The sequence below is a fragment of the Hyalella azteca genome, unplaced genomic scaffold (assembly GCF_000764305.2).
Source record: "Hyalella azteca isolate HAZT.00-mixed unplaced genomic scaffold, Hazt_2.0.2 contig11722, whole genome shotgun sequence".
Taxonomy (NCBI): Eukaryota; Metazoa; Arthropoda; class Malacostraca; order Amphipoda; family Hyalellidae; genus Hyalella; species Hyalella azteca.
Window position 1 is genome coordinate 85568 of NW_025941708.1, and position 24833 is coordinate 110400.

The 24833-nt window shown below is 40.4% G+C and overlaps 1 protein-coding gene across 1 annotated transcript in view; it reads left to right on the top strand.

Annotated features, from left to right (window-relative positions):
* Positions 1–264: 264 nt before the first annotated feature.
* Positions 265–24833, top strand: part of LOC108672400 — a 45177-nt gene continuing 20608 nt past the window's right edge. Inside the window, exons 1-6 of the mRNA XM_047882979.1 lie at positions 265–339; positions 8776–10495; positions 11436–12476; positions 12774–12918; positions 12975–13583; positions 14623–19488. Of these exons, the coding sequence (XP_047738935.1) occupies positions 323–339; positions 8776–10495; positions 11436–12476; positions 12774–12918; positions 12975–13583; positions 14623–19488 (8398 nt within the window). The 5' untranslated portion in view covers positions 265–322. The remainder of the gene's footprint in view (positions 340–8775; positions 10496–11435; positions 12477–12773; positions 12919–12974; positions 13584–14622; positions 19489–24833) is intronic.

Below are 24833 nucleotides of genomic sequence, written 5' to 3' on the forward strand. Positions count from 1 at the left end.
TTTACAAAATGTAATCTATTTTTCCAGAAGCTTGCATAGGCCGAATTAAATCTTAATTTTTACGAAAGCATCTTTCACCTTAATACGATTAAAATTAACCATGAATGTGTCTGTGTTTGGCAGATGAAAATGGGGTCACGACGATGAGTTTCCAGTCGTGTATTTTGCGCTGCAGTCACATCGAAGCAGAGACCGCAATGCAGGGCCAGCTTGCCGTCGGATTAACTGAAGACCTCATCGCGACTGCCATCGTAGACTTCGTGCTATAGGATCCGCTGGTCTTGGTGTTGAAAAGATCAGCGCCACGAGGTCTTCCGCTGACATGAACGCAGATGTGAGGTGAGATAATATATTTATTTATCAAAACAAAGAACGAGTTGTGATTAAACGTGCACGGACATAACATAAGTTTCTGCCACATTACATAACGTTCATATATAATATCAAGGTAAGGATGTTGAAAGGCATACGTATTTTGAACACGATGCATGTTTTTGTATTAAGATTTTAAATAAGCATTAATAATGGTTATTGTTCAGAAAATATTTTATGCTCACAATATCTGCGCATAGCACAATAAACCGCCAATTTCTGACGTCCGATGAGAGGAGCATGGCCGACCAACGGGTGGGACACTCTGGGACTGAGGCTATCAATGGATTATTATTATTATTAATGATGCAGCTGGTAACATGCGGGCTGCCCGCGGTTCACATCGCTTGAAAAATTCCGCTATGGATGCATTTTAGCACTTCCCTGATACCATTTCTGCAGAAAGTCGTCATGCTGTTTGATCGGTGTTGTCTTTTGACTTTTAATGTCGTGCGCTGCTCGCGTGACTTGTAGCTCATTGCTGTGGCTCGTGTACCGTAATTTTGTATTGCGCTCCACAGTCATTTCTTATATTCGTGCTCATCTCATAACGATGTTACTTTGGAACTTTCGGATGCGAATCCGTGTCATTCTTGTAGTGGCCATCGTGCAACTAATATTCCGAGTAATTCTAACAAGCTAGTCACTTTTATACCTTATTTATTCTGTGTAAAAAAGCGGAGAGTGTTCTTTAGAAAAAGATGGAGATTATACATTTTAATGTAAAAGTATCAACTGGAAAATAATTCATATTATTAAGAATTAAAAACACAGTCTTTGCTCGGTGTTTTGTATTAAAAGTGAAAATTTGCGATTTCCCTATTAAAAATTTATCATTTATGTAAATTTTTCTTTTTAATCTGTGCCGATTCTACACTATACGACAGTATACGTGTATACTTTGAATTTTCAACCGCTCACCAGTGTATTCAATAAATGCAAGCATGCGGCAACTAACACTTTTTTCCTCTTATTTATCAATTTATAAACATGATTAGACCTCAATGAAAATGATATTTTCAACAGAAAATACAACCAACTGATCTGTCGTAATTTGGTATTCATGGTTTGACTGCTACGCGAGTGAATAAAGCTAAAAACGATTGTGGTAATAAATATTATAATTTTGGTTAGATTAACCCTGAAACTCGAGAATCTGTCGCTTAAATCGTCTTTCTAGATTTCCTATGCTCAAAACACCCAATTCTGTTGAAAAGTTCAAGCAACTCAAGGTTTTTATTCGTATCGAACTTTGGTAAATGAAAGTAAAAAAAATTTGTAAAATGTAAAGTAAATTTGTAAATTTACTTTGTAAAGTAAATGAAAAATTTCTTATCAATCCAACTCAGTTCAGCTATATGTCATTATTTTACCATTGAGATTAAAATTGACATATATGATCCAGGTAGTATTCCGGATTAAATTTCGAACAGGGAATCAGAAATTTGTGTCAAGTGCCGATGCCGGATCCAGCAAAAAGTGCCCATTCATGCCGACCTCTATGAGGCTATGATCTCCACATGGCCAGTTCGAATATCTTATCTAAGTAGATTATGAGAGTTCATTAAAATTTGACGTTTCTTTTATGGCTGTGGATTAATACATCCCTGGCATGCTACGCCGCCTCTACCCCTCACTCCACTGCTGCTGCTTCTCTAGCTGCTGCTGCTGCTGCTGCTGCGGCCGCTGCTGCTGCTTGTGCTGCTGCTGCCGCTGCTGGTGCTCTTACTAGCTGCTGCCCTCCTCCCACGAAAACCTCTCATGCGCTGCATAGCTTAGTATTTGCGTAATACTTCTAGTGCTCATTATGAGTTATGCGACAGCTTTGAGATGCGACGCCTAGCGTCTTTGAACTATGGTGTGAATACTTTGCTCGCAATGACTTTCAACTCGTCACTGGATCATGTTAAAATTCTTGGTTAATTTCAACAATTTCAGTACTCGAATCCCATGTCTCCCATTAGCCCGATGACTAGACAAGTGGACAGCCCTGGCTGTTTGCAATGTTGAAAATAAGTTTTCTATTCCTGAAAATCTTCTTGAGCCAATTCTGATTAACAGTTTATTGGAAAAAATTTCGGCTTATCGAGAAACCACGTGCACTAGAATAGCTTTTTACGGTCGCTTTTCCACGTATTTTCATTTCATTTCTGATTCTTGATTCACAATTGAACTTGAATGACACTTTACGAGTATAAAAGTATTTTGCTGACCAGCTTGCGCTGCGTCTAACCTGACTTCCGATAAACTTGTATATTATCTTGTATTGATATTTAATGAGATCCTTCACTTCCTAAAACAAAAATAAATTGTTAATTCATCTTGGACTCCCACTCCTAACATCCAAATACAACTTCTAATTGGAATTATTGATGCTGAGAACGAGGAGTATCGCTTAAATTTAATTTAATATCCAACTTAACAGATATAATTTTTGTGAATTGTTTCTATACGAAATAATATTTAAAAACGATATTCTTATCTACATAATTATTTATGTTTAATATATTTATTGTCACATTGCTGCAATAATTAATCCCCGAAAATCACAGTTATTGCCTTTCGTTCAATTGATTTATTTTGTATGCAATTTTTTGCGTGGATGCATTTTTACCCGACCAGTTAGATAGTAGACAATGACTTCCATTGTCAGAGAAACGTTGGGTCGTATTTTGGCTTGAAGTGTTCTCACTCGTTCAGCTCTGATCTCACCCTTACGTGTCATCAGCCAAGGTCTATGCCTGATTAAGCTATGAATGCTGCTTGGTGAGGCTATGATGTCCTTATTAAGAAGCACCACGAAGCCCCTTACGGTGTTGAAGCTCTTCGTCCCGAGCCCATTTAGTCTTTCATGGCAAGGAGCGTTTTCTTTGGAACATCCCAGCGTCGGCCGGTGTACGCAATGACATGGCCGTTGGTCTATATCGCTTCGTACACACGCACGCCAACCGACATGCACGCTCACCTCACCCACACCAACACACGAACAAACTTGTACTAGCCTGACACCTGTGGTGAGCTAGCCTTTACAACCGGACTTGGGGAGCTATCGCCGAGGTGAAACTCCACAGTCTTGTGACTTCATTACATCTAATAAGTATATCATTCATGTGTTCATATGTGTTTCAATTTCAACACTTATAAATTTGAGGATTGGCAGAAATTCTTTTGCTTGAGGGTGGACTATGTCAGTTGGTAGGCATTTCCAGTGGCTCGAAGGAATGGAACTTGGAGTGTGGTGGCAACGTGCAGGTAGAGCTGCTGGATTTTTTTTCAGTTGGCTCCTAGCAATGGCGAAGTGAAGGCACTCGTTCACGCTCTCAGACGAGTCGCGTCTCTCTTTGTTTCTGTGTAACAGGACTTGTAAATTGTGGGCACATATAAAAACATAAGTGAATATAACTACAGTGTAGTAAGAGAAACAGTGTGAATAAATGTAATTTAATGTGTTTTCACGACATTTTTTGCCGAACGTACGCTTGGAAAGAATCTTGGAGCACTTATAGGTGGACCGAGATGCGGAGTGAAGGTATGTTTTCACCCTCAAGTTCTTCGTTCATTTTAAAATACACTATTCACTGCTAATTTGTATTGCTATTTACTAGAGAGTCCGAATAAGAGTATTGAGTAAATTATTGTTGTATTGTTGCTGATATACTTGAGTAGCTCAAGTTTTGATTTACGATTAGAAAAAAAGGGAGAGTGCTGGTCGTCTTAAGCGGGTGGGTAGTCAATTTAGCTGCCGCTCGTTAGGTTCTGTTGCAAGTTTTGGCTCTTCCTGGCACTTGGGTGTTTCGAAAGAGCAACGGGGCTTTGTTAAAAGTCTGACTGAAACCTTTTATTTCTCGTTCTCTAGGTTTTAAAGACTTTATGGTTTTCTCGGGCCTGGAAACGGTGTATGTTAACGTATTTCAGGTTTATATTTTATTGAGCGCGTTCAAAGACCACAAATTTTTACTAACTCAGAATCAAATCAACAACAGTCAATGACACATGGGCCTGCGATGCTACGATCCATCCGAGCAGATACTGCACTCTACTCACCGCTCAAAAAAATAAAACCCCATTTGATATACCAATTTACCTATCCGGTAACCTTGTTATAAGTACGAAGCTGTTTGGATCTTGTCAAAAAAACTTGCGGTTCAATTTTGTTCAGGGAATAGATCATTTTATTAGAGGCCGTCGACATAATTGTTGTGGCCAATTAACAGGCATTTACGTTAGAGATATTGCTTGCTTGGTTCCTGGCGTTTGGTTCGTTTGAACCGGGCGCCACGAAAATTGCTTCATAGAATAATAATAATTCCTGTGCTACTTATATTCCGAAAACCTCTATTTTTCGTTGTTCCTGGAATATATTTTTTTTTTCTTGGCGTCTTGAACAACTTTTTGATACTGTGCGAAGAACAATCTGTATTGTCAGTGCCGCTTACGTCGCAACAAACTTATGTCGCCTGCGTTCAATAGAAACAAGCTACTATGTAATCAAGAGTGAACCACAACTTTCATGCGAGATCTGCTTAGCTTCATACTTAGCATGTGGTAATCCAACCCTGCAAATCATAGTTCTGTAAAGTATTAAACACTTTTTAGTGACGCGCGGCGGGGTAAGTGTCACTTGTACTCAGCTGAGTGGCGACTAATGTGTCACTGACGGTGGGTGTTGTATGGGAGAGGGAGACAAGGTATCAATCGGTTGGAGAGAATATTTTATGTACTGTGATTTATCCCGTTAACGCTGTTACACAGAGCGTCGGTTGGCGGTCGCTGGACAAATAAGCAGGTGTGCGACTGTTCTTGCGGCAATGCAGTTCTTGTGATATCGGTCTCTTGTAACTTTATACGCTTCTTGCGCTCATTTCATGATAATTATCTGTGACGATTTTACATAGATTTTTGCCTAATTTCGTTTTTATCTGTGAAACTTTTGTTCAATAAATACCTATAAGTATAAAAATTGGCTCGCAATTGGTGTCATCGTGAACTTTGTATCCATGTATTTAAACCTTGATAAGAATATTATGTCAATCGAATTTATGCGCAGAAAGGCCATCAAGTTTATGATTGTTCTTGCTAGTGTTTCATAGATACAGTCTAACATGTTTTCAGGTTCCTATCTGTCTACATTACATACATTGCTTATTAAAGAATTCGTTCATTAAGGACTGAACCCGATTTTCTCGCGGCTGTCTGGACGGAGCATCAAAGATATATTTTTTTTATAATATTACAAAACTATATTTCCGATTTATACATTTTCTAGGATTTCAACTCATTTGTGCTCAATGGATCCGAAACTTTAGTGTGCGCGAATAGATCACTTACCGAGGAAACAAACTAATATATATGTTTGCAAAAAAAACTGAAAGTTTTCTTTTTACACTGAATTTTGCACGAGCAGATACTGCACTCTACTCACCGCTCAAAAAAAAAAAAAAAATAAAATAAAACCCCATTTGATATACCAATTTACCTATCCGGTAACCTTGTTTTAAGTACGAAGCTGTTTGGATCTTGTCAAAAAACTTGCGGTTCAATTTTGTTCACGGAATAGATCATTTTATTAGAGGCCGTCGACATAATTGTTGTGGCCAATTAACAGGCATTTACGTTAAAGATATTGCTTGCGTGGTTCCTGGTGTTTGGTTCGTTTGAACCAGACGCCACGATAATTCCTTCGTAGAATAATAATAATAATTCCTGTGCTAGCTACCTACTTATATTCCGAAAACCTTTATTTTTCGTTGTTCCTGGAATATTTTTTTTCTTGGCGTCTTGAACAACTTTTTGATACTATGCGAAGAACAATCTGTATTGTCAGTGCCGCTTACGTCGCAACAAACTTATGTGGCCTGCGTTCAATAGAAACGATCTATTATGTAATCAAGAGTGAACCACAACTTCCTTGCGAGATCTGATTAGCCTCATACTTATCATGTATCATGTAATCCAACCCTGCAAATCATAGTTCTGTAAAGTATTAAACACTTTTTAGTGACGCGCGGCGGGGTAAGTGTCACTTGTACTCAGCTGAGTGGCGACTAATGTGTCACTGACGGTGGGTGTTGTATGGGAGAGGGAGACAAGGTATCAATCGGTTGGAGAGAATATTTTATGTACTGTGATTTATCCCGTTATCGCTGTTACACAGAGCGTCGGTTGGCGGTCGCTGGACAAATAAGCAGGTGTGCGACTGTTCTTGCGGCAATGCAGTTCTTGTGATATCGGTCTCATGTAACTTTATACGCTTCTTGCGCTCATTTCATGATAATTATCTGTGACGATTTTACATAGATTTTTGCCTAATTTCGTTTTTATCTGTGAAACTTTTGTTCAATAAATACCTATAAGTATAAAAATTGGCTCGCAATTGGTGTCATCGTGAACTTTGTATCCATGTATTTAAACCTTGATAAGAATATTATGTCAATCGAATTTATGCGCAGAAAGGCTTTCAAGTTTATGATTGTTCTTGCTAGTGTTTCATAGATACTTCCTAACATGTTTTCAGGTCTCAATAAGTCTACATCACATACATTGCTTATAAAATAATGCTTAATTAATGACTGAACCCGATTTTCTCGCGGCTGTCTGGACGGAGCATCAAAGATATATTTTTTTTATAATATTACAAAACTATATTTCCGATTTATACATTTTCTAGGATTTCAACTCATTTGTGCTCAATGGATCCGCAACTTTAGTGTACGCGAATAGAGCACTTACCGAGGAAACAAACTTATATATGTTCGCTAAAAAAACTGTGAAAGTTTTATTTTTACACTGAATTTTGCAATTGCAAAAACCTGAAAGTTTTCTTTTTACACCGAATTTTGTAATTGCAAAAAACTGTGAAAGTTTTCTTTTTACACTGAATTTTGCAATTGCAAAAAAAACTGAAAGTTTTCTTTTTACACTGAATTTTGCAAATTAGCCTAATTAGATTAGATTGTGAACTGAAATTTACCGTTGTGAACTGGACTGGAGTCCAGTCGACTGCAAGCGAGACACTCTATACGAGTGCAGCGTTGCTTGTGGTGTGGGTGTGGGATGCCCTTTCGCATTGACCTCTGACCATAACATTTGCACAATATCCGGGGAGTTTTTTCAACCCTGAAACATCATACCTTCACGTTTAAGAAAGTTCGCCAGGAATTGCCTGTTTTCTCCCATTTAAATTGCGTGAATATGTTTTTTTTTGCTAGAATCAGTGTTTCCTAAAATCTGGACAAGCGTTCCAGCAAAAAGATCAGTCGTAGGCTGCGCCTCACGAAATCCTCTTTTCTTGTGGGCTCGTTTGGTTAACCGCAGGAGGTCTTTCTTTGTTGACGGTCATTGATTGTGTTTTCGATGCTTGCTTCTTCTCAGGCATTTCTCGGCAAAACAGGCGCGCCAACTTAACCTTTGATGTTTCGTAAATGCTTACACAAATTACCGTATTATTCCTGGATGACCTTTAATATTCAAATTGCTTTAATTGATAGTTGGAAGACTTTTTTACCATCTTTTTAAATAGAAGTACGAAATATGGCATAAGTGCAAATTTGTGTTTAGCAATCAATTATATATATTTATTCAATACCGTGCTTCAGCATTGGTTTACATATCTAAAATTTTTCTTGTCTATGTATGAATTTGGCATTTAATACGCGTAATGGGAAGTATTTTTTGAATATTCAATTTTTCAATATGCGCAAGTTTAGGAAACTAACAAAATTTGATGGGATTCGAGTCAGGATTAAGTTTTAAGTTGTTCAAATCATCATATAAATCATTTTCTCTTATAGTTCATACAATCGGTATTTTGGATGACTGCTAAGAGTAAAGTTCCGTGACATATGTTGGTTGCACAATGCCCATTGCTCGATAATCGTGTTTATTCATGTAAGCCTTAGATCATAGATTGATTTTTTGATGGCACGCAAATTCAGAATCGGCGGAACGGAACCCAAAGTAGTGCAGCGCCGCCCGCATTCATCGCGCCACGAGCTTAGCTTGTATTTATTGGGAATATGTAGAATAGCAGCCGTTGATGCCCGAACTTTCTCGTCGGCGCTGCCAATCCTTCGTTGCGTGCTCTTCCGACCTCACAACCGCTACCATGACATGCAGTTGAAGCTCATTTGCTAATCAAATAATTTTTATTCGGGACATTTTCCAGCTGGAAATATAACCTACACCTACATCAATATGGCAGCTACTTACTCGATTAATTAATGAAATATATTGACCAGCATTTCAGTTAAGAAGACGAGAAAGAAGAGAACAGATGTGGTTTTACCTCAGTTTAAGCGGAAGTGAAAATTTTGCCGCTGAATATCTCATTTTTTTAATCAGTTTCTCACTCTAATTCGTTTTTCTTAACACTAAATGGAAGTTAATAGTTTAATAACTTTTCAGAGTGAAAGAGAACGAAGACGGACGACTTCACCCTCCAGGTTCATCAAGCAGTCTGTCCATCTCTCCAGCGTGGGGTGGGAACGCAAACAATAACGAATTTTCGCCACCGCCTCCACATAATCAGCCCAACAAAATTCTACGAACTTACGTCCGCAGCCCTACCCAACCGAGCCCCTTACGACGGTTCACGCGACCTGAACTCCCACATCAACGCTTGGTGCAACTTCACGATAACCTTAATTACACGAATGCACAAACGAACAAATATATTATCGACGACACCAATAGACATCAAATTGGTTATAGCGATTCCCAATTATCACAGGTTTTTAGACAGCAGCAGTCCTTTGATCCGAATTCCCAACAGACATTTGGGCCGAATACCGCACAGCTATTTGATCCAAGTTTCCAGCAGTCCTATGGTTCTAATTCCAAACACTCTCATTATCCAATTTTGCATCAGTCATTTGATCGAAATTGTCAACAGTCATTTACTTCGGATGGCCTACAGTCTTTTGCGATAAATTACCAACAACCAGTTGAACCTAATAGCCATATTTCGTTCGATCATAATTCCCAACAGCCATTTGCTCAAGATTCTCATCAACCATACGATCCAAATTCCCAACAACCATTTAGTTCAACTTGCTTACAGCCATTTACTCCAAATTTATATCATTCATCTGGTTCAAATTCCTCTCAATCCTGTGATCAAATTTTGCACAAGTCATTTAATCAAATTTTACAGCAGCCAAATAGCGCCATCTCATATCACAACAGCTCACGTCTACCCTCTTGTAATCCTAACTTGCAACAACAACTTTCCATTTCTAGCGCACAACAATTGCAACAACGATTTTTAGTTGAAAATACCTCTCATCCCCTGGAGGCGGAGCAATGCTCGCAGTTGCTTTTGAGTGCTGACAACCGCCTGAATTTGACCGCCGAACATCTTCAGAATAGAAGCCCAAGCCTTCAACAGCATCCTAGTTCTCAGCTGTCGTTCATTTCGAGTGTCGAGACTCCGACGTTTGCCACTATTTCTCACGAACAGAAGCTGAGCCCAAGCACTCAACAACAGACAAATAAAACAAATTCACATTTGCAGGGGATCGGTCTCAACCCAAAACATCAGGAACAGAAGCTGATACATTCGAATGCTGTACCGAAGTTAGTGCCAAGTCCAAATCAACGGACCCATCCGACGGCGGCTCCATATCAGTGCCACTATCGCAGCGCCACTTTACAGTCAGATGCACCGCAGCTGTTACCGCCCAGTCCCGAGTTGAAGGCAGTACCTCATCGTCCTCGTTCCCCACATTTAAAAAATCAGTCGCATCGCCAACCGCAAGTTCGAGCTACCAATAATTTGGTACATGATTCGAATCATTTGTTAGATCATCAACCTATTAACGACATTTCTCATTCAAACAATCAATCGTTTTTGAATCATTCGTTTCTGGATCGAAGCTATTCATCGGACCGTCTCAATCGCTCTTCTTCGTCCACTCACGCTCCCAATGCCTCCTCTAACGATTCCATCAAACGATCACAAATAACTCCAGAAAATTCTCCGTCTCAATTGCCTCAAGTACAAACTCCACGAAGAGAGGCCGTTGCAACCCCGATTTTCACATCAGCTGACAACGTTAAGAATAGTTTCCTGGACACCAGTTTAACTAGTGAACCTTCAATCCAGTCCTATAATTGGTCAGATCAGGTTTGTGGATTCACGAATTAGGTTCAGTTTTGTCATCTTAGCCGAGAAACTTTGATTTTGATTAGCACAGGGTTTGTTTTGTGAGCGCTTCATCACCTTGACGATCCCTTCTCCAAGATTGAATGGCCTGTTGTATTTTCAAAGACTTGCCTTGAATTATGCTCTGCCACAACTGGGGTATCGAAAAGTAGCTGAGACGTAAGTTATTGGTTTTTTTTGGAAACGTAGGTACATTTTGGTGTAAATTACAGTCTTGTCTGATTTTTTGCCGATGATGGCTAAAATTACTCTCTTTGGTTTGGTTGGATTCAATCGAATCAATTTGAAAATATTCTTGCCGGCATTCTACTATGAAAATTCATGATAGGTCTCCTTGTAGTTTGTTCTTAAAAATTACCACTTTTTAATTATCATGGCATGAATACCCAGGCCATTTCCAACGATTTTATATAAGTTTATGGTTAATAAATTCACTTTTATTTGTCATTTACCTTAAACCGTTTGTTTGTTTTTATGAAAATTTTAAGATGCGTTGTTTTTTGATGATTGGAGCATAAAGTATGGAAAATTCTGAGAACTACAAATTTATGGCATCTATGAAATTTTATCGAGAAATTAAAAAATATTGAACATTGAAGTTGAAATAGAATTAATTTCTCTATGCAAATTAATGTTTTTCATGTAAAATTACATATGTGGCAGTAAGGGGTCATTTTTCAAGCTTGAATGTTTTCTAATATTATAAAATAAATACACTACCGAAATACCTACCCTATCAAGACATGATTTCTTGATCAGAGAGCAGGGAGAAAGGGGCCATTAAGCACGTCAGTATGAATAGAAATCGATTGTGATGACAGAGAGCTTAATTACTCCAATTAAAGTTTTTGCTATTAATTTTACCATAAATGTTTTTTCAATATTCCGTCTGTATTTTCAGGCTTACAATGCAAGTCGAAGCGAAGTTCCAGAGAACAAAGTAAATGCTATCCGAAGCTCGTGCATGCGTCGTCCTCAGCCTGTGTATGCCAATGCCCCACCCAAACCAAAGCGTCAGAATGTCTTCACCGATCATAGTTCTTCCCCTGATCTTGTCAGCAGTTCACAAGAAGACCGTCGGTCAACTGGTCAAGCCTCGTCATCTAACCTAAGCGGTAAAGTTTTCTTGCTGAACACATCCTCTACTGAGAGACGTACTCCTGATGTGTATGGTGCTACTGCGTCTTCCAGTCACGAGTATGAAGAAATGCACGACTTGATTGAGAAAAACACCACAAGTAAAGAAGTTCGGGCAGATGCTCAGGATTTCGACAACACACACAATTCGTCTAAAGTATCCGATGACTTCGCTGAGCTAGATTCGTTCAAAGTAATAGAAAGCAATTCACGTAGAGTGGTTCGCCCTCAGAGTGCTGATATTTTGGACTACCAAAGGACCAGGATGTCGTACGATTCAGGTTTTGCGAATGATCATGAAACACAATCCCTCTCTCGCATGCGAAGTCAGTCTTCTATGGGGGAGGAAATTGATTATTGGTCTGAAGAGAACTACGCTCAAAAAATGCGACAATCCTCAATTTATCATTCCAAGAATCTGGCGCTGTCTTCTCATGGCCGAAGTGCCTCGTCAATCGGAGCCAGAATCCCTCCCGCAGGCGCCACCACGCCTGACCTTTACACCATTAACCATCGGCGAACTGTCCCGGAATTGAGGGAAAAACTAACCTTATTTTCCTCCAATATTCGAGAAGATAATGGAGCGCGGAACGATGTAACGTGCAAAAATTCCTCGTTGCCGACGGCCGCAGAGGAACACAACTTGTCGCAATGCAGCAACAACGATGCGTTGAACGCAAGTTGTGCCGATACTTCGTTCTCGGGCTCCACTTCGGCCAAGCTAGTAGGTGACCGTAGAGATGATTCTCTCAGTTCTTCATTTGCGCAAGAATTTGAAGAACTGGATGATAAGAAACTTTATTTGGTGAGTAGTTGAACAATTTCTGTTGTATAGTACACGAATTTCTTGTATTGCTCTCCTCCGTTAACCTTTTTTCTATCGAAACATTAGCCGCTTTTAGTGCTATTCTTATCTATAGCCTATGTATTATTCTCTTATTTTGAGATTTTATTGCTGACATAGCCATGTATTGCACTTATTGTGAGTCTTTATTGCTGATAAAGCCATATATTGCACTTATTGTGAATCTTTATTGGTGATAAAGCCATATATTGCAATTATTTTGAGACTTTATTGCTGATGTAGCCATATATTGCACAGAGAGAGGAGTCGATGAAGAGACTGCTGGAGTGGAAGCAGCGGATGCTGCAGTCGCCGCTCACGAAGAAGAACTCGCCGCGGTCTGCGTGCCCGTCCCCAGCTGTGGGGGCCTTCGCTAGCGCCCGACGCTCCAAGACTCCAGACGGCGCCTTAAACTCCACGTCATTCGAGGTGATGTCCTACACAGTGGAAGTGATGAAGGTGTTACTCATCACCGTGGTCACGGTGGCACCCACAATCACACTGGAAGTGATGATGGTGTTACTCATCATCGTGGTCACGGTGGTACCCACAACCACACTGGAAGCGATGATGGTGTTACTCATCATCGTGGTCACGGTGGCACCCATAATCACACTGGAAATACTAATCAAGTTCGTGAAGGTCCCGGATGTTCGAGTCCTCAATGCACTCTGCGTCAGCACGTAAACAGTCACAAAAGTCATTCTCGGAACGATGCCGGGATTGATGGTACGGTTGGTCACTCCTGTGCCTTTGCCGTACATTGTAGTGGGTCTAGAGTGCCCTGTAGACCGAGTCCTGTGGGATCCAAGGATCCTGCGTGCGAGTCTCGAGATCATGGTGCCAGAGGGAGCCTCGAGAAAACTGCCTGTAGCAGCTGTAGACGAGTACGAGACGAGTCTCACGCCCATTTACACACCTGCAAGCACGAGGACTCGCGAGACTGTCTCAAAACCAGTACCCGGAGGAGAGACGAGACAAGAGACAGCAGCAGCCGACGTAAGGAGAAGGAAGCGAGGCGTTCAGTGTCGTCGTCTCGTTGCGCCAGCTACTCTTCTGATGAAAATGGTATGTAATGTTGTATAAAATGCACCTCGATTAGGGGAGAGCTTACATTTCGCTCTATTTGTGATGTTGAGTAGCCCCATTTCTGACTGCAAATCCATCTGCATTGCACTGCCGTTTGCACTCTGTTCGATTTTTGCGATAGTTGTTTTGTAGTTTTCAAGTCACATTATTTGTATATGTAATTGTTTTTTTTCTAGCTGTTCCCAAATTTTTCATTGAGTGCGAATTAAATGTATTTCAAGTTCAAAATGTTTTCCACTGCTTTCGGTTCCCCGTTTGCAATGAGTGCAATCACAACATGTTTTTAATTTTGTAAGTTTACGGGGCTTGGTTTAAATTCATCTGCAGGGGAGTCTTCCTTCTCATATTGTAATTTTTTATACATACCTTATTTCTTACTGATTTTACTGCTTCGTCTAAAGTTTCTGTTCATTTTATATTTTTATTTGCTTTTAACTGATCGATTTCCTCTTCTCCGTATTACGGAATGATTAAAAATACCCACTTATGTGTAGATTTTTCACGTTATTCTAATCATTCAGTAATCACTTCATGAGCACCTATTAGCGTAAGATATGCTTAGGTGCTGAAAACCTTTTATTTTCAATAATGTTCACCTCTTTCATTCGTGAATCATTTTATACCGACATTTTTACGTACCTATCTACGACAACGCTGTCACTTACACAAAGCAACCTGCTAATTCTCCCATCCCTAATGTGTTTTCTTTAAAGAAGCCTGCATGTTGCTTTGTTCTCCACAACCAACCAATCCCGAGAACTTTATTTTGATACGAATTTTCGGTACACCAGCCAGTTAACTCAAACCTTGCTATGTGATTGCATTTCTGTTGAATGTAATTTAAAAGATCGTTCTCGTCTAAAAAAATGTTAATGCTTGCCACCACTCTTACTTACACGAACTGACTGACCGACCGACTAAAATATTCTCACCATCTCCATCTTTTACACAATAAACTAGAAATATCTTAACCAGAATGACCACTGTTTGATGCACCGTGATGCTCCTCTGGTCACAGATCATGTTGAAGATCGCGGATCAAGAAGAAAAACTCGTCGAAATTCCCGTCGTAGTTCGTCTTCGGAAATCATCAACGTACGGAAAACAGACACGTCATCTAAACCTGAAGTTTCCAGAAGGCCCTCGAGAAAGGTCAAAGTTGGAATTTCCTCACCTGATTATGTGAACTTCTCGGCGATGGGTAACTCGAACAGTCAGTCAGGTGACACTCATAAAGTAGTTCCTCCAAGTCTTCGTGCGGAGCCTATATTTATTGATAATCTCGGAAATGAAGTGAAGAATTCGTGTCTTAACAGTAGTCAGGAGACAGCTGTGTACACTGACAACAATTCTAGCCTTGAGAGGGAGATACTTTTATTGACCAATTCGGATGACCTGAATACTGATGCTGGAGCTCTTACTGCATCCGGGTTTCACGATGAAAAATTTATTCCTGTTTCCTCTTCGACCTTGCTTAGTCCAAGTACAGACTGCCTATCCCCTTCGAATGATGTCAAATTCAACCGATGTAGGAGATCTGTTGATGATCATTGCGCTAAATATTCAGACAGCGGATATGACACTTTACGCCCTGATCATAACGCTCGTAATGATCAAAGAGATAAAGACATAAACAACGGTTCTAATGATTCTCAGCTCATCGCGAGTGAAGAAACACCCGTTAAAATGAGAGATATTCGACCGAAGAAAGCCTTGAGACCAGAAACATGGAGCCCGGGTAAGTTTTCCAACACTCTTTCAGTCGATGGAGGTTTTGAGCCCAATTCTTCTTATGCCGATGGGAATACTTCGCGTAGTATGAATTCGAACAATTCCCCAGGACAAAATGCATGTCCGGCAGCGAGCATGTCCCTTGAAAGTCCTAAAATTGTTAGAGAAACTCAAGAAGCTGCTCAAAGGACGCTCGTTCAGGACCGAATAAAAGCTTTTAACCGAATGGAAGAAAGTGAACTGTCCAAGGGCGCTAATTCAAGGAGAAAAAGCGTCGATGATTCTCTCTTGCATCCGCCGCCTCGTCTGCCTAAATGTGAGGACGTCAATCCTGCGGATGACAATTCAGAAAATTTCGTTTCTCCGCTTAATGCAACGTTTGCTTTATCTCAGAGCACTGTAGTTAAGGCATACGAGGCTCAGGTTAAAAGTGTTCAGAAGTATGGGAAAATTTCCGATCATTCTCTTCCTGAAGAGGTCAACGACACTAAAAGCCCCGAAGATATTGTTTTTTCTAGGCTGAGCAGGAACAATCTTCGAAGATTCTTATTCGAAGAAGAGAATGCTACGAAGACTACATCTCCCAGTGCCCACTGTAATAGGTTGCTTGAGCGAGAAGGTCGAGGTCAAAACCGTGTTGCGAAAGTTATCCGGGACAATTTTGAGACGAACCCAAAACCAGAAAAAGTAATAGTCAATCAAACCCATTTGCCGAAGAGGAAACCTCACAGTAATATGCATATGTTTTCTGACTGTGGGCCGCCAAGTCGAACTGAAGCGGAATTATTACTTCATGGGACAAAGGAAAGGCATGGACCTGTTGAAATGAACACTAATCCTTCTCCTCCAGCTCGCAGGGAATATCTTCCTGCGGAGCCTCCTCGCACTAAAAGTACTCCGAGTAATTACAGAGTAACTGCAGAGATAGAAGAACAAATGTACGTTAATAACCCTTGTGCTCTGAATAATGTGATGGAATGCCGTGCTAATTCTGAAGCTTCTCTAGGTGACGCCCCTTCAGAAAATGCTCCTCTTCCGCCCACGAACGCCTCAATGACAAATTCGGCCTGCCATTATCCTGTTGTTCCGGAGGAAAATTACTTACCCATGAGCCCACCCAGGAAACCGTTATCTGGAGCCACAGCTCCAGCGAGCTCCTCTAGCAGCTTGAGTAGCAAGCATCAACTGACCCCAGAACCGTCGACGTACGTGCCAATTGATGCTGCTGGTGAGTTCGAAGAGCACACTTATATTGAGATGAATGGCGATGTTCCTAAACGTGGCCAGCGCCAACTCCTTGCTCCTCCTGTCCAGAATCCAGCCACTTCGTACCAACGTGATTCGAACAAGTTTGCCGCATCGCAGCCTGTAGAGAGTCCACGGTATTATGAGATAGGCGACCAAGATGAGACCCAGCATTATGAATACATTTACAGAGCAGCTTCTCATTATGAATCAATTTATATGGAGCTGCCTGGCTGTCGACCAGCTGGTATTCTTGAAGAAAAACCGGACCCCCCCGAAGTATCTTATGACGATAAGTACAAAAATTCAAAGTTTGCAGTTGCTCCATCTTCTAATCCTAAAAAAGGGAGGTCAGCTATGACTATTCCTTCTGATCGCTCATCAGACGCGGACGACGAAGCATCGAAAGACTTGGATTCAATAGATTTTCCAAGGAACAAAAGATTCAGTCTTTCCGATACTTTCCGTCCAGCTTCTTATTACCTGAACGGAGCAGAACCAAGCAGTGATCCTGAAGGGCATGACTCCTCTGACTCCGATTTAGTTTCGCCTCCTCCTATTCCCACGAGTCCGCCTCCTTTAGATGAACTCGACCACGATTCGAAAGTCGGTCTTGATTATGATAATCTGGCTACGCCAGAGCCACCGCCTCATTTGCGAAATGCTCTCAATGCCTCACGATCATCTCGTTCAGGAAAACGACTCGTGAAAGAAGAACAACCAACATTTGTTCCCGCCAATTACATAATGCATGAATCTTCAAATTTTGTTAACCCTGTTGGTCCTGATATGTCGAACTTTTCTAAAACACCCTATTCTGAAGAGCATTTTGGCTCGCAAAACTTTGATAGTTTTATTCTAGGATCGGAAGATCAATATCCTGTGTCGGCTGCCTACCCTGAAATAGACTCAAGATATCATGAACACAGCCGAGCTAACAGTAACGTTTCGTTTGAAACGATGCCGTCTCCTGCTAAACACAATCCCCATTTAGAAAATCCTGCTATTCCTCGTTCTGGATCATCATGCAAGATCGAATCTCATGTTCGCAGTTTTGACTCTCCTCGAAATCTTCCTAATACCTCGAACAAAAATCAGCGTCAAGTTTCCAAACCAGTGGACGGTTTATTCGAAGAAGCACCTCGAAATATCGATCGCGTTGTTGACAGGGAGACAGAAATTGCGTCTCATTATGACCAGCAGTGGAGTGGAGTGGTGTATCAAAACTTCCCTGCGATGGGTGCCAACAACTTGTCGGTTTTAGGCGACAAAAATATCAACGATATGACTGAGTCTAAAGATCATGTAACTGAGAGTCCTGATTTTAAGCATTCTAATACTTACAGTAAAAATCTTCCTCGGAGTGAGAAGAATGTACACGTACGTGATCTCTCCACGACATCGAACCCTAGTGATACGAGTCCCAGATCTGCTCCGTATTATTACTCGGATGTTATCAGAGATTCCCCTGATTCTGTTCATCCAGTAGCAGTTTCCCCTAGAGCTCGAATAGGTCAGTTGAATAATCAAAGAGACATGGACCACAATAAACGCCAGGACATCGGAAGGAAAGTCAACCACATTGGAATGTCCTCCATCTCAGATCAGCGTAATCTTGTTTCTGAACTGAGAGCTTCTGCTCAAATATTTGAGAAGAATTCAGGCCATCTCGTTACAACACCTGAAACTGAAATTGTTTCTCAACTTTTGAAGCGTGGTCAGACCTCAAACTTTGAAGTGGATTCTCGTAATATTTATTCTACCACTTTATTCTCTAAAGCCGACCCCATTACCTCTCAATACGTGCATCGTCGTACCCGTTCGTTGGAGGGACTAATGGATGAAAACAACTCTCGCAGCCAAGAACCATTACCCTCCGTTGAAACAGAGTCGAAAGTATACCCAGAAAAGCAAGTACAGCAGAGATGTTTAAGCGTTACTAGTCATTTGTCGTATCAGTCGAATCAAGAACTGGCCAAGTTTCACACTAGCTATCACGAAAAAGAAACTTCTCGTTTAGAGAGTAACCCATCTCGCTCATCAATCTTTGGAGATGCGCGTCGAGCTGAGTCTCGAACGTCTAATGATCCTAGACGATTATCGCCTCGCCAACAAGACATGGGCAGTGAATTGAATCATGATATGAGTTTTCTGGAAGCGACAGAAGCTGCTAGCAACTGGGAAGACGATCAAGAGTGGCGGAACCAGTTAAGGAGAGCTTCACTTCGGCACACGAAATCTTTGGAAACCTTGGATGAAAATAAAAGGGGTCCTATCCTTCCCTCAGAATTGCCCTCATTTACAGAGCAGGTGCCTCCGGATGTTACCGAAGATCGCAGAGGAACTTTACACAAGCGTTCTCAACAAAACATGAACGAGTATCGAGTCGATTATCGTGAAGGTTTAATAAATCCTATTCCCAAGCCCCCGGGTGCTCATGAGACACTCGAGAGAACGCGTCGTGGTGTGACGTACCTGGAAGGTTACGAATGGGATCCCATGGAAGAAAAGTTCACCAAACCTCTAGATTCCTCAGCAAGCGATGTTAACGACGTAAATAGCGTCAATCAGTTTTTAGACGAAGGCCTCTCATCTCTCCTAGACGAACAAGCTACGGACACAGTCGAAACAAATCATCCTGTCCAGACTTTAACACCTACTTCGAGCAGCCAAATAACAACTTACGATCAAAAGTCAACAATCCAACCAAAAACGGATGGCTTTAACGATCGAACAGAGGAAGAGATTAGTCAATCACAAAGGGATGAGAGGCCGAATATACTTAGTAATAACGCGAAACGCCTTGAAGACGTTTCACGTACCTACGCAAATAATTCAACCGAGCACCAAGAGAGCTGCGAATCTGAGTTGGCCAGGGAAGGACTCGCTACCAACCCTGATCAAGCAGGTAAGTTCATCACTTGTTCCCCGTATCACAAAATAACTGCAGACTGCATGACGAGTGCGTGAGGGTGGAAGAAGAAGGCGCACACTGTCCAACGTTGCCGTGACAAACTTTGAATTGTACAGCACGTAGTTTCGTTAAATTTGCAGCTGAAAACGATCCAATTTATCTGATCTTGTGGCTCTCTCTAGTTTGCTTGATGATAAGCTAGTTTACGATCACCGTGACACAATATTACTTGGCTGCACCTCACCTCAGTGCTCACCTCCCGTCCTTATTATGCAGTCTGCACGTCAATTGTGGCTTCAGCTCTGTACACTACTAGTTGTTTTATTATTTTTTATGCTTGATTTTAATGAATTTCAGTCTAGGTTGCTTTATATTCGAGTGATGTTTGGTTGTCATTTCTTTGCGATATTCACGGTACACTTCTAGGACTCCTCATCTCTGCGTGTTTAGTTTATTTTGAATTTTATGTTCAATATTTTTCACTAGCACTCTTTATTCCATGTGCAGGGGAATTATTCTTTCTTAATCTGATATTTTTCTGTAAAGTCGAATTATGCTCACTGTGGTAACAAAATTGAGTGCTTCCGTCGTGCAAGTTTTCTGTGCCCTCTTGATGCATTATAATATTTTCTACTAGTTTCATTTGATTTTACTTTTGAACAAATGAGTTGCCCCTACCATTTCCCGATTTTTCACCCGCAGTGTCAATTCTTGATTTTCTAAGTCATCAGGATTTTTTTGATAAAAAAAACAACGTTATTGTACTATACTGTTAGTCCAATTTTTAAGAGGTGGGATTCATCTTTTGGAATAATTATTTATTCTTGAATGGAATTAAGAAGTGAGTTTCAGCATGCATTTTCGGTATGCGTAAGTCGCGGAACGCCAAACGCGAAGCTGCAGCCACAGCAGAGTGCAGACAGCTGCCGTCAGTAGCGACTTGGCCGCGGTGAGGTGTGCGTCTGCGTAGCTCTCAATCCCCGCTGCTGAGCACCGTTATGAATGGGTGCGATGCCCATGTATTATAAACCATTCATCGGCAAATATTCTATGCGCCTGCGTAAGACTGTTTACTTCGGTTTATACATTAATATGCACTATTGCTGTCAAATCGTGCAAAAACATCATTTATATCAAAATACCTATTCGAAATTAAAATGACAAACCTTTAAAAATTGCAAATTCGAGAAATGAAATATAGGCCTGACAAGCTTAAACTTTGTGAAGCGAGAGTGCGATGAGGTATTTTTTTGCAGAAAGATAGTCGTGAGAAATACTTAGCAGGGTCACTTACTAGCCTTGGGTCAATACGCCAGCAGCGAGCCTCTTCTGCTGAATGTCGCAGCTGCTTTTGTAGCTGCAGCGTGTTCGGTTCAGCGCTTCGAAACCTGCTTGCGTGATGAGCTTCATCATGACATATATCCTAACGGTACTTGCCTTACTTCAGCTCTGCCTATCAGTTCAAGTTATGTGTTTATTTCGCAATTTGAGCCTGTATTTTATTGAGACAATTTCATTCGGCTGGTGATCATCTTTCGTCCGACCTAAACTTGCTTGTTTACATTGCGACCGTATACGACTTTACTTCTTGAGTTTTCCTAGGAATTTCATGATGCGTCCCCATGATTGAACTGCTTCTTCTTAACATTGGCGCGTCAGCTTTTACTTGTTGCATTGCTGAAATTAATACCTTCCTCTAAGTTGATTTTGAGAAAGGATTTTTTTCATGTAAAAAAACTCACGATGTTTATACATATACGATTGCCGTCTGGCCGGCTGATAAAGTTTTGAGGTAGGTTTAAAGAGTCAGGGGCCTCAGGGCTTAATTTCCGTTCGTACATCTTATCAAGCGTTAGCTCACGGTTTTTATTTTAAATCTTTTACCTATTTCTTTCATATTCCACCTTCTGAATAGAAAATAATGGAGTTTATGAAGCATTTTCTCGCCCATTCAAGGTCGGTGGCAGCCAATACAAAGAGAGGCGTAAATTTCTTGAGCTCTGATACGTTGATATGCATAGAGTGGCGTGCCATGTGTTGTATCAGGCATGAAATGGATTCGTGACTATTTTCTGATATAAATTAACAAACATGATGCTTACTGGCACCTTCCGTACTTAGTAGCGTTTCGTCGCATTTGAGATGTAGAAATTTGTGTGTTAATTTTTTAATACAGTTTTTTTCCGTCTTCCCGAAAGTATTTGGATCCACAACTATGATTTTCAATAGATGTTTCATTCAATACAATATTTTCTATTTAGTTTTGTTCGTAATGAGGCAAATGTAGTTTAGTTACTTGCTTGGACTTTACGGTAAATGTATGCAAATTTTCAATATGACGATCAAAACCTTGAACTCTATCGATTGTTGCTCTATCGATTCTTCCGTAACTATCCTGATTGCTATGCTACCATGTTGCCCCTGCCTATATTTTGTTTGCAAAGGGCTAAATTTTTGTAGTCGAGAACAGCAGGTTCCGCCATGATATAATTTTACACTTCATAAAAAGGATAAAAGGGTCGAATCGTCAATCCTTTGAGGCTACGATCCCTTCCTTAATTGATTTCTCTCGTGCGGGCGTGATAGGGGATTCGCTTGATGGTGAGGTGTGACTTATATTCACTGTTAGAATTCGGGTTGCATCTTAAAATTCAATAATCCACCTTTCATTTGTAAGAAATTACCGTTGTATTTGCGATAAATTGTTTGTAAAACACCCGTGTGTCAATGCTGCATAGAATGGGGCGGTGCCACTTATACTGGGTTGCGAACTTTCACTTTTCTTCACCGGCTTAGTTTATTTTTGGTCGTTTGTTATTTGTGGCGAAAATGATATATTAATTTCTAAAATATTAATTTCTAATATATTTCGAAACAATATACGACGATACTTTTCGACGACGAAAAGTTTTAATATTAGATTCACCAAGACAAATTAGTTTATGTTCCGAACTATATTTAATTTTATTTCAAATACGAAACAATCAATACTTCGAGTGATTCCCTCAAATCACTGTACTCCTGGATTCGCAAATTGATTAGAAAACTTCCATTGTATTAGATGTTGGTATTTGATAGATAAATGGTAGAGGAAAAATTCTTCGCAATTTTCTACTATCTAATGTGGCAATTATGAGACAATAACGAACATTTTTATTGAGGTCGTCCTGCATTCATGTGAGTAGGATACGACAGCTATCAGTGACACACAGACAGCCAAAGCAAGCGGACGCTATAGTATTTTGCACTTTTGTGATTGCCGTTTTTTATCATTTCGTTTTTATTTTATATATTGTTATTACGGTTGCATATTTGGCATCACAGTGCATCTTCTCACTTTATTCGAATTTTCCATTTGATTTTTGCCATGTTATTTAAAAGCGAAGAAGTTTTTATTCAACTTTGAAATTCAACGCGCAATCAAGAGAAGACTTATCATGTTCTGGATCTCCTGGCTTCGTTGCAAGGCTTGAATTTCTCGCTTGTGGTAAGACGTGTTCCGTCACGGCAGTGTCGTGTATCTTTTGTAGTGCGACCTGTCGTACATATAGCGCGTGTTTATTTATTGGGCTATGACCGCATTCTCGCGGGATTCCCATTGCTGTTCAAGAATGTCATTCGCAGTCAATTTAACCTAAGTCGCGATTCATTTTAATATAACGGGGACTAAATTCTGAAGAGTCCTAATTAAGACGCTCCGTGTAACTGAGAAACATTAGGGAAGGTATCTCTAAAGCTGCGCTTATACGTTCTGCGAAACTTGATGATATAAAATTTTTATTTCAATTGGTAATGAATTACATGTGTGAGATATTTTGTGGATAATAAGCATCACAAATCGAGTTTGCAATGCAGTTACGTTCAAATTTGAAACTTCATTTCCAGCACTGCGAATATGTATTAATGCCGCGTCTTTTTACGTATTAACAAACTCTTGATAATTCGAAAATACTGCGAGATTTTTCGCGTTTGCCAACTTTTTTGATTCTCAACTTTCACAAAGGTTCTTCAGCGAACAAAGGTTCACAGCATGCACTGGAATGGATTATTTTTGAGGTATTCGTTGCCATGTGAAGCGGTGGTGCAGACAGTGAAAATCTTCCTGCTGCCTATGTTGTTGAAGGACGGCGAAAACAGTGCGCGTTATAGTCACCACTCTCCTGGCCAACTAAGTTCATGCGGTGACACTCATTCCGGTGACAAATCCTACTCAATTTTTGTTAGGTCTCAACGCTTCATTAAATTCCGCTGTATAATATCGTTGGTGAGCTGATGCGCACCCTTCATTAAATTCTGGCCTTAATTGCAATTGGAGCACGCGAGTCATCTCGTCCTGCGTCGAATTTTTGTAAGTCTTGTATTAAATTCCAGCTGGGATGAAAATTAAGAAAGATTTGTAATAATTTTTTCTTTTCTGTTCTGGCGAATACGAGTAATTTTGGCATTAAATCCCAAGTGAGAGCTGTTTTTTTTTTCAAAAAGGATAAATATTCATTCGTCTAATGAAATTTTCTTTTTATTCCAGTCACACGCAAATTAACTAGAATAATTAATGATTTGTCTATCTGCTCTAATTTAGTAGAAATGCTTGCCGCTCAATAGGCCGTACATATTTTCTCGTGATATTAGCACATGAACACAGCCCTTATATGGACAATAGTAGGCGGAACGTGTCTCTACATTCTACAGCGCTAGTAATTAGCTTCGAAATAAGGCTTGTGTCGTCTAGTTTGTGCCACCGGTGCCTTTGTTCTGACACATTGTCCAATTTTCCGAAACTCGCAGTGAAACGCTTGGTCTTGTCAGCGTGGTCAACGTTGTTGTGGTGGCCATTGTGTTGTACGTCCTTGTTGATGCAGAACATAGTTTACGCCATTGATAGACTTCATTACAGCTTCTAAATATTTGTGCGGAAAGTTATTTGCGACATGATAATTATTGCAGCCATGACCGCTATCCTGTTGGGACTGTTGTTATTTTTTCTGTTTGATTCTAACGCTTGTGTACTCAATTGGCGAGTAAAATTCCAAGTTCTTGATCGAGGTATAACGCAATTTTCATGGCGCTGGCCTCTGCTACCGTCGCGTTGACGTAGCTTGGTTACCTATATGTTTAAGGGTTGTTGGTTGGCGGCAGTTTATTTAATGTCTACATTCTGAAAATCGTTAATTTTTTGATAATGTATTATCTGCAAACATTGTGTGAGGCTGCCAATGATTATTACAATCAAACCTTATGCTTTCACACTCGATGATCGAGCTATTTCTAAAAGCTAGTTGCGACAATTGCTTGAAATAAATTTCTACTGGACTGAACTACACTGCGCGAATCATAGCACT